This window comes from Bos taurus, chromosome 7 (assembly GCF_002263795.3).
Source record: "Bos taurus isolate L1 Dominette 01449 registration number 42190680 breed Hereford chromosome 7, ARS-UCD2.0, whole genome shotgun sequence".
Taxonomy (NCBI): domain Eukaryota; kingdom Metazoa; phylum Chordata; class Mammalia; order Artiodactyla; family Bovidae; genus Bos; species Bos taurus.
The window spans coordinates 18,226,044-18,241,118 of record NC_037334.1 but is presented as its reverse complement, the minus strand read 5'-3'; the positions used below and the strand labels follow the sequence as shown (position 1 = coordinate 18,241,118).

Sequence of the window (15,075 nt, the reverse complement as noted above, 5' to 3'; positions counted from 1 at the left end):
GGAAAAGTAAAGCTGCTGGCTCAAAACTGTAAAGTCCAAAAGTTCATGCTTCAGGCATGGCTGGATCCAGGTGCCAAAATGACATCACCAGGAATCTCTTTATCCTTCTGTGACCAAGTTCCCCTCTGTATCTGTGCCATTCTTGTTTATTCATTCATTTATTTGTCTGCATCTGGTCTTAGTTGCAGCATGCGGGCTCTTTATCATGTGGGCTCAGTAGTTGTGGCTCAAGGGCTTAGCTGCTGCACGGCATGTGGGATCTTAGGTCCCTGACCAGGGATTGAACCCACATCCCCTGTATTGGAGGCTAGATTCTTAACCACTGGACCACTAGGGAGCTCCCTGACGCCATTCTTGAGGAGGCTTTTCCAACTTGATGACAAGATGGCTGCCAACAGTCTAGGCTCATCGTAACAGCCTAAGGTTGAGAAAGAGTGTACTACTCCCAACAGCGTCAGCAAGTTTCATGCCCGATTCTCATTGGATCTTCTTGGGTCAGTATTCCATCTCAGAATGAATGACTGTAGAGGATGGAATACGCTGACTGGTCTGATGTGGTCAAAGGCTCACCCCAGCAGCCCACCCCCTCCCCAGACCACACAGAGATGGAGGGTAGTTCTCCAAAGAAACTTGAAGGATGGAGGAGTCACTGGGCTGATGATATCACAGATGTCCATCATGGGCCCAAATGGATCATTCCTAGTGCTACAAGGATCTCAGCAGAGGTGACTGCAAGATCACGGGATGGAATGGAGAGGGTCTGGGTGGGTGGGACGGGAAGCAGCAAGTGTCCCAGGATGGAGGAACAAGTGAAGACTGTGTCTGGGGCAGGAAGAGGAGCTCCTGAAGGATTTTAGGCAGGGGAAGACAGTGACACAATCCTTTAAGAGCCTGCCAAAACTAGGGAGGTGCCACGCACCCCTGGGAGGAGCCTGGACTTGGGGTCTTTGAGAGTTGCCAGACGATGGGAACAGCAGGAGACAGAGAGACGGGCATGGTCAGAAGCACTTGACTATTTTCCAGGCAAGGGCATACCAGAGGGCCTGGATCAGGGCACAGGGGACAGAGGAACAGGCCAGGAGTGGACAAGATGCTGTCCAAGTGGAATACTCAGGATGTGGATGCTTGACGGGAATCTGAAGAAGACGGGGGAGGAGGGGCAGAGTGACTCTGGGTCTGGGGCTTGGAGAAGGACATAGAGAGCATCCTGGAGAAGGGCAGGGGTGGTTCTGGGGTTTTTTGGGGGAGTGGTGGTTGCTGCCGACACCTGGGCCCCTCTGATCTGCAAAGGCACAGGGCTCCTGGGCTGTCCTGGTTGAACCCACCCCCAGTCACGCCTTGTTTCAGAAATCATCATCACAGCTGGTGGCGAGAATGTGGCTCCTGTTCCCATCGAGAACCTGGTTAAGGAGACAATCCCCATCATTAGTAATGCCATGTTGGTGGGCGACAAGGCCAAGTTCCTGAGCATCCTCCTGACGCTGAAGGTAATGTGGGTTTTCCAGCAGGTGGGAAGCCACATCTTGGTCCTTGGGGCTGGATGCTAGGGGTTGTGACAGGGGTGTCGTGGGGGCAGTGCGAGGTCGACAAAATGACCGGAGAGCCACTGGACACGCTGAACTTGGAGGCGATCAAGTTCTGCCGGGAGGTGGGCAGCCAGGCGACCACAGTGTCTGAGATCTTGGACCTGCGAGACCCCATGGTCTACGCGGCCATCCAGAAAGGCATCAATGCTGTCAACCAAAAAGCCATCTCCAATGCACAGAAGATTCAGAAGTGGGTCATCTTGGAGAAGGACTTTTCCATCAGTGGCGGAGAGCTAGGTGAGTGGCCTGGAGAGTTTCAACACTTGGAGGCTGGTCCCCTGATGGTGTCCAGGGCCCTGTGGGTGCTGAGGAGACACATCTTATTCTGGGAGTCAGAGGGTCTGTGGGACCAGCTGCCGACCAAGGGGTGGCTACACGGAGGAAGATGGTGTCCACCTCCCCCCGATCCCACCCCCAGTAGATGCAGACTCTGATGTGTCAGGGAGGTGAGAAGACTGGGCAGCGTAGCAGGTGTGACAGTGTACTAGAAGGATGACTGGTCAGGGGTCAGACGGCAAGATGCTTTGGCCAAAAGGATCTGGGAAAGCTGCGCTCAGGAAGTGGTCCTTAGGGTAAGACTCAGAGGACGAGAAGGAGCCTTTTGGGCAAACAATTGAAGGGGAATAATATTCCTGGCTGAGAGGACAGCAGGTACAGAGGCCCTCAGGTAGGACGGTGCCTGGAGAGTCGTGGGAACAATGGGAGGCCTGTGAAGTCAGGGTGGAGAGAGGTCACATTCAGCTGCAGTAAGGAGTTGAGATTTTATTCCCAGAAAGGGAGCTGTGTGTGTGTGAAGCAGAGAGTCTCCTTTGCCATCCCTTAAGATGGCAAAGGCAGTGCCCCAGGAAGATGAGGGCATGGCCAGCCACCAGCCCAGCCCCAGCCACGAGATTCTGCCGCCTGGTCACACCCAGGGTACATGGACTCCTATTTCACCCCCACGTCTGAATCGGTTTCTGCTTTCTGGGCAGGTCCGACGACAAAGATTAAACGACATTTCATCCTCCAGAAATACAAAAGGCAGATCTACAGCTTCTACCAGTGACAACTTTGGCAGAGCGGGTCCTGGCTGCCCCGATGGTGAGACTGGCTTGGCTGGCTAGGCCGCAGATGAGTCCAACACAGGTGGTCTCCACACGTGCACACGCTCAGCTGCCGTGGGCTCTGGATGGTGTCTGTCCTCCGCTCACCCTCCACCTGGGTCCCAGTGGGGCACGCCTACTCCTTCCTGCCTGGCTGTCACCTCTGTTAGCTGTTCTTCCTGCCTCTTCCACTTGTCTGGTAGAGAGAGCCAGGCAGTCTTCGCATCCCAAACCAGAGCCCAAATGTGAAATGCCCAGATGTTTCCTGGTGGCTTCTCTGTAGAAGCCCTTTTGTCAGAAACTATTGTAGGGGGCAGGTGGGGGGAATTCTACTGGCCGGAAACCCAAGGAATGAGGTGTGATGGCCCATCCCAGCAGTGGCATGGAGACTTGATTTTTTTGGCTGCGCTGGATCTTTGCTGATGCCAAGGGTTTTCCTAGTTGCAATGCTCGGGCTTCTCTTGTTGCAGAGCATGGGCTCTAGAGTGCAGGCGCAGCAGGGTGGGGGGACAGGCTTAGTTGCTTGGCGGTATGTGGGATCTTTGGGGACAAGAGGTTGAACCTGTGTCCCTGGCATTGCAAGGTGGATTTGTAACCAGTGGACCACCAGGGAAGTCAGGGACAGAGACTTGATCTTGTCCCACTACCCCTCTGCACCCTCCCTTTCCCCAAAGTCTTTCTCACAAGGAGCCTCCACGATGCCAGGAGTCACAGGGAAGGTTTTAGAAACCCAGCATGGCGTGCGGTGTGGGCAGAGAGGCGGACACATCTTCCATTGTCCAAGGCCTACCTATAATTCTCTCGTGGTCAAACCCTTCTGCTCGGATGCCCTGTGCTCGTTTCCTGGGACCGCCACAGAAGACAGTTCCGCAGGCCCGGGACTTAAACAAGAATCTTTCCTCGGGGTCCTGGATGCTGGAAGTCTCCCCACAGTCAAGGCTGGTTGGCTCGGTTGGTTCCTTCTAAAGCCCCTCTCCTTGGTTTCTGTGTGCATGGTATGTCGCTTCAGTCATGTCTGACTCTTTGCGACCCTAAGGACTGTAGCCCGCCAGGCTCCTCTGTCCATGAGATTCTCCAGGCAAGAAGACTGGAATGGGTTGCCATGCCCTCCTCCAGGGGATCTTCCTGATCCAGAGATCGAACCCGCATCTCTTACGTCTCCTGCATTGGCAGGCGGGTTCTTTAGCACTACCTGGGAAGTCCCATTGGCTAGTAGAGGGCTGTTTTATCCCTGCATCTGTATCCAGATTTTCCCTTAGAAAAATACTTGTCATACTGGATCAGTGTCCACTCAGTGATCGCATCTTAACTTGCGGACCTCTGTCCATAAAGACGCCATCCTCGAATACACTCTCATCCTGAGGGCTTGGGTATCAGGATGGAGGTGAATGCAATCCAGCCTGTAATACTGCTGTATCTGTTTGTTTGTTTTCTTTTCTTCACCATTAACTGATTTAACCCCTCCACACCTTCATCTGTCAGAGTCTTGCAAGCGAGCCCAGCAGCTAAACACATCCCATTCACCGTTCAGCGTCTTTTGCAAGATTTCTGATTTCACTCTGCAGTTGGATGAGAGGCCATCCAACATTGGTGTGGGGGTGGGAGGTGGACCCTCTCCAAGCCTGTGCTGTCCAGTATGGCAATCACTGGCCACATCTGAAACTGAGACGTGTTGTGGGTGTAAAACCCACACTGGGTGTGGGAGTCTGATATGAAATAACAGAATATATAATACCTTGTTCATATTTTAAAACATTGAATGTTGGAATGATACTCTTTAGGACATACCTGATAATATTAAATATAGCACACAGAGACTTCCCTGATGGACCAGTGGTTAAGACTGCCTTTCCATTCTGGGGGGTGGGGGTTGTGGGTTCCATCTCTGGTGGGGGAATTAGGAACCCACTTGCGTGTGGTGTGGCCAAAAGATATATGTGTGTGTGCTCAGTCACTCAGTTGTGTCCAACTCTTTGTGACCCCCATGGACTGTAGCCTGCCAGGTTTCTCTGTCCATGGGATTATCCAGACAAGAATACTGGAGTGGGTTGCCATTTCCTCTTCCAGGGGATCTTACAGCATCTAAATCGATTTCATCAATTCCTTTTCTGTATGGCTACTAGAAATTTTAAAATTATATTGGTGGCTCACGTGACATTTCGCTTGGAGAGTGCCACTCTAAAGTTCATTGGAGGGGAATTCCCTGGCAGGCTCAATGGTTAGGACTCAGCACTTTCACTGCCAAGGGCCTGGGTTCAGTCCCTGGTCAGGGAACTAAGATCCCGCAAGCTACGCAGTGTGGCAAATAAAAAGTATCAGAAGAGGAACAAGATGGTTGAGGAGTAGATGGACGTGAAGTACATCTCTCTCCATGGATACATCAGGAATATACCTTCAGACACAAAACTGCAGACAGAACGCCAGCCTAGAGCAGACAGGACTACCTGACTAGTAGAAAAGAATACATAGAACCACGCAAAACTCGGTAGGATGAAGGAATTAGGGGGGAAAGCAGGAGTGTTAGCAGGACTGGACGTGCCCTCAGTGGATGGGGGAACTGAAGCAGGGGTCCGATCCCCACATCAGGGCAATTGTCTGAGTCAGAGGAGAAACATTTAAGGCTGAGAGTGAATCAGCTAATCTAAGGCAGCCTAAATGGAATGAGAATCAGACAGTCCTTGCTGCAAGCATACATACCCCCGACAGGGATGCAGGTCCCCTAGAAGGCACAGCAGCTGGGAGCTGGAGTTTAGAGATTATGGAGCAATCCCAGGGCAAGGGCTGCTGTCGACTGCAGAGAGACGGATCAAGGGGATGTGAGGGAAGAGATTGTGGTGGGAAATGCCTGTGGAGGAAAGCCAGGCAGCCATGGAAGCAAGGCGATACAACTGAGTCATGCGTACGGGGTGGAGCCATCACCATAGCCTCTCTCCCCCAACACACCAGCATCAGCAGCTGAACAATAGACAGGTGGGCCCATCAAATGCCTGATGCACTGAACTACAGAGTAGGACCCCATCCAGGGCGCCCCTTTAAGTGCCTGACATGCCAATCTACAGAGTAGGACCCCAGCCGTGGGGGCCTCTCTATGTGCCTGATGCACGGAACAACAGAGAAGGACCCCAAGCAAGGGAGCCCTCTAAGTGCCTAAACAGGCGCAACTACAGAGAAAGACTGGCTAAAGAGGCCTTCTGATTGCCAGCTACAACAGGCTTGAAAAAAGACTGTGATACTCCTGCAGCGGAGGCAGTCCCCATCCCTGCACACTTGGCACTGCCAGGGTCCCCACAGCCCAAGCAGCTGCGCCATCTTCATGTTCAACCCTCACTGGGGCAGAGCTGCTGCAGGCAAAAAAGTGTCTTGCACCTATGCACGCAGGGTCGCTTCAGTCATGTCCAACTCTGCGATCCTGTAGACTGTGGCCTTCCAGGCTTCTCTGTCAGGGGGTTCTCCAGGCAAGAATACTGGAGTGTATTGACCAATACTGGTTGCCATATCCTTCTAGAGCACTATATTTCCTGCTGCCCTAGCTGCCAACTCCCCTGAGTACCTGGTGCTGCCAGAACCCCTGTGACCCAAAGCAGCTGCACCACCTCCACACCTGGCCCTCATAGCGGCAAACCCAAGTCCTCCAGGGTAGCCTCAGGAGCAAACCCCAGTGGACAACCCACATGCAGAGGTGGAAATAAAACCACAGTTGAAACCCAGGGGCAGAGTAGCTAAGGAAGAAGACCCGAAACCTTCCCACCAGCTTGTACAAGCTGCAGATTAAATCCACATGATCAACTAGGCAGCTCTGTGTCTATGGAATATATAAAATGACATTGAGAGCTCCCACAAAAGAAAACACACTAGTTCTGATAGCTGTGGACATTGGAGGCAAGAATACAAAGGAGTAGGGCCAAATTAGAATCTGAGCTGCCCCCACAGCAGGTCTAGAAATCAGCACAGTGTTGGAGGGCAGCCTGGGGAGGTGAGGTGGACTGTGACTCCCAGAGAGGGAATGTACTCTGACAGCAGTGACCCAAGAAAAACTTTATTTATTATTATTATGTTTTGACTTGTTCTGTAGAGTCTTTTGGAATTTTTTTTCTTTTGTTTTTTTTTTTTCCTACCCCCAACCCGTTGCAGATGTTGATTTTATTGGCACTGTGAAATCTAATTAAGCTTTTGAGTTTTTTTTTCAGTCACACTTTTTATTGCTGTTATAAACCTCTGCCTCTACGTTGGGCATTTGCAGTTCTGTGGAGTTTTCTTTTTTTTTTCTCTCTTTTTTTAATTTTAATTTTTTATTTTTTAAAATATATTATTATTTATGCCTTTGTTTGCTTTTCCTACTGTTCTTTTCCCCTGGCAGTTAATCTTTAATATATACAAATCTTCTTTACCTCTATTTAACTTTACATATCTATTCTTTCTTTCCTTTCCTCTCAACATATTTGTTAGCTTTATTTTCATTGCTTTATTCCCCACTTGGCACCTTGCTTTAGTTTTGTTTTCCAGTTTGTGCTTTAGTTAATTTTGCTCTTAACTGGTAGATATAATTTTTGGTTTCTTTGTTCAATGGATCAATCTATTGTACTTTATTTTTGTTGGACTGTTTTGATTTTGCTAATGGGCATATATGTATATGCATATATTCCACTATTTTAATTATTATTTGCCTGATTTTATAACTGCCATTTGTCTGGGGTTCATCTTTGGTTTCTCATTTTTGGGTATTTGTTTTAATCTCACTTAATGCCATAACAAACCACTTGTGGAATCTTCATTCCTGACCAGAGATCAAGCTCTGAGCCTTTGGAGTGGGCGCACTGACTCTAAGACCCTAGACTCCCAGAGAACTAACCCTAGGGAGTATCAAATAGTGAGAATTCACACAAAGGAAACCACTTGAATACAAGACCCAGCATCATCCAACCACCAGTAGCACCTGTGCAGGATGCCTCATCTAAACAACAAACAAAACAAAAATACAAACCCAATCATCAGCAGACAGGATTACCACCTCACTCAGCCTTGCCCATCAGAGGAAAAACAAACAAACAAACAAAAAACTCAGCACAAATCTCACCCTATACTAAGCTTATACAAACCACTGGACCACCTTAGGAGAGCAAAAACCAAAAGGAAGAGAAAATGTAACCTTGAAGCCTGGGAAAAGGAGACCTCAAACACAGTAAGTTAAAAAGAAAAAAGAAAAGGGCAGAGAAATACTACACAAATGAAGGAACAAACTAGAAACACAGACGTCCAAATAAATGAAGAGGAAATAGGCAAACTACCTGAAAAAGAATTCAGAATAATGATAGTAAAGATGATCAAAAACCTTGAAAACAGAATGGAGAAAATGCAAGAATTAATTAACAAAGACCTAGAAGAATTAAAGAATAAACATACAGAGACAAACAACCTAATTACTGAAATTAAAAATACTCTGGAAGGAATAGCAGAATATCTGAAGCAGAAGAACGAATTGGTGAGGTGGAAGATAAAATGGTAGAAATAGCTTCTGAAGAGCAGAATAAAGTAAAAAGAATGAAAATAACTAAGGATAGTCTCAGAAACCTCTGGAACAATATCAAACGCAGCAACATTCGAATTATAGGGGTCCCAGGAGAAGAAGAGAAAAAGAACGGATATGAGAACATTTTTGAAGAGATTATAGTTGAAAATTTCCCCAACATGGAAAAGGAAATAGTCAATCAAGTCCAAGAGGCACAAAGAGTCCCATACAGGATAAACCCAAGAAGAACAATGCCAAGACACATACTAATCAAACTAACAAAGACTAAAAGAAAGAATATTAAAAGCCACAAGGGAAAAGCAACAAGTAACATACAAGAGAAACCCCATATGCTTAACAGCTGATCTTTCAGCAGAAACCCTGCAGGCCAGAAGGGAATGGCAGAATATATTTAAAGTACTGAAAGGGAAAAATCTACAACCAAGATTATTGTATCCGGAAAGGATCTCATTCAAAATTGATGGAGAAATCAAAAGCTTTTCAGGCAAGCAAAAGTCAAGAGAATTCAGTACCACCAAACCAGTTTTACAACAAATGTTAAAGGGACTTATATAGTCAAGAAATCCAAGAGAAGAAAAAAGATGTACAAAATCAACCCCAAACAATTAAGAAAATGGCAATAGGAACATATATATCAATAATTACTTTAAATGTAAATGGATTAAATGCTCCAACCAAAAGGCACAGACTGGCTGAATGGATACAAAAACAAGACCCATATATATGCTGTCTACAAGGAACCCACTTCAGACCTCAAGACACATATACACTGAAAGTGAGAGGATGGAAAAATATATCCCGTGCAAATGGGAAGCAAAAGAAAGCTGGAGTAGCAATCCTTATATCAGACAAAATAGACCTTAAAATAAAGAAGATTACAAGAGATAAGGAAAGACACTACATAATGATCAAGGGATCAATCCAAGAGGAAGACATAACAATTGTAAATATCTATGCACCCAACATAGGAGCACCTCAATACATAATACAAACACTAACAGACATAAAAGGAGAAATTGACAGTAATAGTAACAGTAGGAGACTTTAACACCCCACTCACACCAATGGACAGATCATCAAAACAAAAAATTAATAAGGAAACACAAGTCTTAAATGATACATTAGATGAGTTGGATCTCATTGATATCTTCAGGACATTCCATCCAAATGCAGAAGAATACACCTTCTTCTCAAGTGCACATGGAACATTCTCCAGGATAGACCACATCTTGAGTCACCAATCAAATCTCAGTAAATTTAAGAAAATTGAAATCATATCAAGCACCTTCTCTGACCACAACACTATAAGATTAGATATCAATTACAAGAAAAAAAACTGTAAAAAACACAAATACATGGATATTAAACAATATGTTTCTAAATAACCAACAGGTTACGGAAGAAATAAAAAGGGAAATAAAACAATTTCTAGAAACAAATGACAATGAAAACACGGCAACTCAAAACCTATGGGATACAGCAAAAGCAGTTCTAAGAGGGAAGTTTATAGTAGTACAACCCTACCTCAAGAAACAAGAAAAACATCAAATAGACAACCTAGCTTTACACCTAAAACAACTGGAAAAAGAAGAACAAAAAAAGCCCAAAATTAGAAAGAAAGAAATAATAAAGATCAGAGCAGAAACAAAAGAAAAAGAAATGAAAGAAGCAATAGTAAAGATTAATAAAACTGAAAGCTGGTTCTTTGAGAAGATAAACAAAATTGACAAACCTTTAGCCAGACTCACCAAGAAAAAAAGAGAGAAGGATCAAATCAACAAAATTAGAAATGAAAAAGGAGAGGTTACAACAGACAATGCAGAAATACAAAGGATTATAAGAGACTATTATGGTAACAACTATATGGCAATAAAATGGATAACCTGGAAAAATTGGACAGATTCTTAGAAAAGTTCAATCTTCCAAGACTGACCAGGAAGAAATATAAATTATGAACAACCCAATTACAGCACTGAAATCGAAACTGTGATCAAAAATCTCCCAAAAAACAAAAGCCCATGACCAGATGGCTTCATGGGAGAACTGTATCAAACATTTAGAGAAAAGCTAATGTCTATCCTTCTAAAACTTTTTCAAATAATTGCAGAGGAAGGAACACTTCCAAACTCAATCTACAAGGCCACCATCACCCTGATACCAAAACCAAACAAAGACAACACACACAAAAAAGAAAATTACAGGCCAATATCACTGATGAACATAGATACAGAAATCCTCAACAAAATTTTAGCAAACAATTCAGCAACACAACAAAAGCTCACACACCATGATCAAATTGGGTTTATTCCAGGGATGCAAGGATTCTTCAATATATGCAAATCAATCAATGCGACACATCATATTAACAAACTGAAAGATAAAAACCACATGATCATTTCAATAGATGCAGAAAAAGCCTTTGACAAAATTCAGCACCCATTTATGATTAAAATCTTCAAAAACTGGGCATAGAAGGAACCTACCTCAACATAGTAAAGGCCATATATAATAAGCCTCAGTTCAGTTCAGTCGCTCAGTCGTGTCTGACTCTTTGCGACCCCATGAATTGCAGCACGCCAGGCCTCCCTGTCCATCACCAACTCCCAGAGTTCACCCAGAGTTCACCCAGACTCATATCCATCGAGTCAGTGATGCCATCCAGCCATCTCATCCTCTGTCGTCCCCTTCTCCTCCTGCCCCCAATCCCTCCCAGCATTAGAGTCTTTTCCAATGAGTCAAACTCTTCGCATGAGGTGGCCAAAGTACTGGAGTTTCAGCTTTAGCATCATTCCCTCCAAAGAACACCCAGGGCTGATCTCCTTCACAATGGACTGGCTGGATCTCCTTGCAGTGCAAGGGACTCTCAAGAGTCTTCTGCAACACCACAGTTGAAAAGCATGAATTCTTCTGCACTCAGCCTTCTTCACAGTCCAACTCTCATATCCGTCCATGACCACAGGAAAAACCATAGCCTTGACTAGACGGACCTTTGTTGGCAAAGTAATGTCTCTGCTTTTGAATATGCTATCTAGGTTGGTCATAACTTTTCTTCCAAGGAGTAAGCGTCTTTTAATTTCATGGCTGCAGTCACCATCTGCAGTGATTTTGGAGCCCCCCAAAATAAAGTCTGACACTGTTTCCACTGTTTCCCCATCTACTTCCCATGAAGTGATGGGACCAGATGCCATGATCTTAGTTTTCTGAATATTGAGCTTTAAGCCAACTTTTTCACTTGCCACTTTCACTTTCATCAACCTACAGCAAAAATTATTCTCAATGGTGAAAAACTGAAAGCATTCTCCCTAAGATCAGGAACAAGACAAAGGTGGTGTTCCACTTTCACCACTATCATTCAACATAGTTTTGGAAATCCTAGCTACATCAATCAGAGAAGAAAAATAAAAGGAATCCATATCGGAAAAGAAGTAAAGGTCTCATTGTTTGCAGATGAGATGATACTGTACATAGAAAACCCTAAAGATAGTACCAGAAAATTACTAGAGCTAATCAGTGAATTTAGCAAAGTTGCAGGATCCAAAGTCAATACACAGAAATCACTTGCATTTCTGTATACTAACAGTGAAAAATCAGAAAGAGAAATTAAGGAATCAATCCCATTTACCATTGCAACAAAAGGAATAAAACATCTAGGAATAAACTTGCCTAAGGAGACAAAAGAACTGTACAAAGAAAATTATAAGACACTGATGAAAGAAATCAAAGATTACATAAAAAGATAGAGAGATATTCCATGTTCCTGGGTAGGAAGAATCAATATTGTGAAAATGACTACACTACCAAACTCAATCTACAAATTCAATGTGATCCCTATCAAATTACCAATGGCATTTTCCATACAACTAGAACAAAAAATTTTACAATTCATATGGAAACACAAAAGACCCTGAATAACCAAAGCAGTCTTGAGAAAGAAGAATGGAGCTAGAGGAATCAACCTTCCTGACTTCAGATTATACTACAAAGCTACAGTCATCAAGACAGTATGGTACTGGCACAAAAATAGAAATATAGACCAATGGAACAAGATAGAAAGCCCAGAAATAAACCCATGCCCCTATGAGTACCTTATTTTTGACAAAGGAGGCAAGAATATACAATGGGGCAAAGATAGCCTCTTCAATAAATGGTGCTGGTAAAACTGGACAGCTACATGTCAAAGAATGAAATTAGAACACTTTATAACACCATCAGTTCAGTTCAGTTGCTCAGTCGTGTCTGACCCATACACAAAGGCAAACTCAAAATGGATTAAAGACCTAAATTTAAGACCAGAAACTATAAAACTCTTAGAGGAAAACAAAGGCAGAACACTCGATGACATAAATCAAAGCAAGATACTCTATGACCCACCTCCTAGAGTAATGGAAATAAAAACAAAAGTAACAAGTGGGACCTGATTAAACTTAAAAGCTTTTTCACAGCAAAGGAAACTACAAGCAAGGTGAAAAGACAACCCTCAGAATGGGAGAAAATAATAGCAAATGAAACAATTGACAAAGGATTAGTTTCCAAAATATACAAGCAGCTCATGCAACTCAATACCAGAAAAACAAACAACCCAATCAAAAAGTAGGTGAAAGACCTAAATAGACATTTCTCCAAAGAAGACATACAGATGGCTAACAAACACATGAAAAGATGCTCAACATCTCTCATTATCAGAGAAATGCAAATCAAAACTACAATGAGGTATCACCTCACACTGGTCAGAATGGCCATCATCAAAAAGTCTACAAACAATAAATGCTTGAGAGGGTGTGGAGAAAAGGGAACCCTCCTACACTGTTAGTGGGAATGTAAATTGACACAGCCACTATGGAAGATGGTATGGAGATTCCTGAAAAAAACTAGGAATAAAACCACCACATGATCCAGCAATCCCACTCCAAGGCATATACCCTGAGGAAACCAAAATTAAAAGACACATGTATCCCATTGTTCATTGCAGCACTATTTACAATAGCTAGAACATGGGCTGCCATCTACGGGGTCGCACAGAGTCGGACACAACTGAAGCGACTTAGCAGCAGCAGCAGCAGCAGCAGAACATCAGAACAGATCAGTCGCTCAGTTGTGTCCGACTCTTTGCAACCCCATGAATCGCTGCATGCTAGGCCTCCCTGTCCATCACCAACTCCCGGAGTTCACTGAGACTCACATCCATCAAGTCAGCGATGCCATCTAGCCATCTCATCCTCTGTCATCCCCTTCTCCTCCTGCCCCCAATCCCTGCCAGCATCAGAGTCTTTTCCAATGAGTCAACTCTTCACATGAGGTGGCCAAAGGAAGCAACCAAATGTCCATCGACAGCTGAATGGATAAAGAAGTTGTGGTACATATACACAATGGAATATTACCCAGCCATAAAAAGCAACGCATTTGAGTTAGTTCTAATGAGGTGGATGAACCTAGAGTCTATTATACAGAGTGAAGTTAAGTCAGAAAGAGAAAGCTAAATATTGTATTCTAACACATATATATGGAATCTAGAAAAATAGTACTAACAAATTTATTTACAGGGCAGCAATGGAGAAACAGACATAGAGAATAGACTTATGGACTTGGGGAGACGGGAGGAGAGGGTGAGATGTATGGAGAGAATAACATGAAAACTTATATTACCATATGTAAAACAGATACCCAACGGGAATTTGCTGTATGTCTCAAAAAACTCAAACAGGTGCTCTGTATAAACCTAGAGGGGTGGGATGGGGAGGAAGATGGGAGGGAGTTTAAAAAGGGAAGGGATATATGTATACCTATGGCTGATTCATATTGAGGTTTGACAAAAAAAACCCCAAAATTCTGTAAAGCAATTATCCTTCAATTAAAAAATAAATTTTTTTAAAAGGTAAATATCAAGTTCAAGTTCAGTGGAGAGGAATTCAATTTTTTTCTTAATTTCTAAGTGGATCTGTTTATTCTGGAACAGCTCCATCTTACAGTCCCCGGGTGGAGGGGTGTCAGGGAATGAACACACATGTACCAAGGGTCCCCACGTGAGAACTTATCTTTCTCCTCTCTCCAGCCTGCAAGAGGAAGACCCCATCACAGGGACTTGTGTTACTAAGAAGCCACATTCCCTGTGCATCGGTCTCTTTGTCATCTGCCTGTGGAAGAGGTAAACACTCTTGGACCAGCCATACCTCTTGAAGCGACAAGGTCAGCATAGACCTTGGAATTCCTAAAAGCCTTCGGGGCGTGAGCTTGGGGAAACTGATGAGGATGACCCTGAAGAATTGCCTGTTCAGAAGAAAGATCTGACCTGGTGGGTTTCAACTGGTTTTTTTTTTTTCCCTCCCCAGAGGACTGGCAGAGACACTAGAGAAGAGAAGCCCAGTTTGAAGAAGAAACCGGGCCCCTAAACCCACTCATCTTCCTGGAAGCAACTTAGAAACCCGTCCGATGAGTTCTGACAATAAAGCTCTCTGGCACCCTGTGTCCTGATTTTTGGCCAGATGTGGACAGCTTGTCCTTTGTCAAGGAGCTCAGATTCTGGGTTCAGATTCTGACTGGCTGTGTGAGCTCACATGTCTGAGTCTTGGGAGAGGGTGAGTGCAGCCTAAGTCGCTTCAGTCGTGTCCAACTCCTTGCAACCCTATATACTGTAGCCTGCCAGGCTCCTCTGTCCACGGGATTTTTCCAGGCCAGAACACTGGATAATTCCCTCCTCCAGGGGATCTTCCCAACCTAGGGATCAAACCCTCATCTCCTGCACTTGGAGGCGAGTTCTTTACCGCTGAGCTACTAGGGAAGTCCCAATAACTGTGATTTTTTATGAATTCCATCCTCTGGGAAAGATGAGTCTGCTGTTGTCATAAGATGTGAGACAGCAGCAGCTTGAAAGAATAGAACCTCC

General features: G+C 44.6%; 1 protein-coding gene across 8 annotated transcripts in view; it reads left to right on the top strand.

Moving 5' to 3' along the window:
- ACSBG2 (acyl-CoA synthetase bubblegum family member 2) overlaps positions 1-14,673 on the top strand; it is a 49,316-nt gene extending 34,643 nt beyond the window's left edge. For 2 of the 8 annotated variants that reach the window (XM_024994961.2, XM_059888631.1), the window contains exons 12-15: positions 1,348-1,487; positions 1,577-1,823; positions 2,558-2,666; positions 14,245-14,335. In XM_024994961.2, coding sequence (XP_024850729.1) covers positions 1,348-1,487; positions 1,577-1,823; positions 2,558-2,631 — 461 coding nt within the window. In that variant the 3' untranslated portion in view covers positions 2,632-2,666; positions 14,245-14,335. Of the gene's footprint in view, positions 1-1,331; positions 1,488-1,576; positions 1,824-2,557; positions 2,667-3,342; positions 3,620-14,244; positions 14,378-14,521 lie in introns of those variants that run through there. The other 6 variants (XR_009495194.1, XM_059888634.1, XM_059888632.1 and 3 more) reach the window with 6 other exon arrangements.
- Positions 14,674-15,075: the final 402 nt, after the last annotated feature.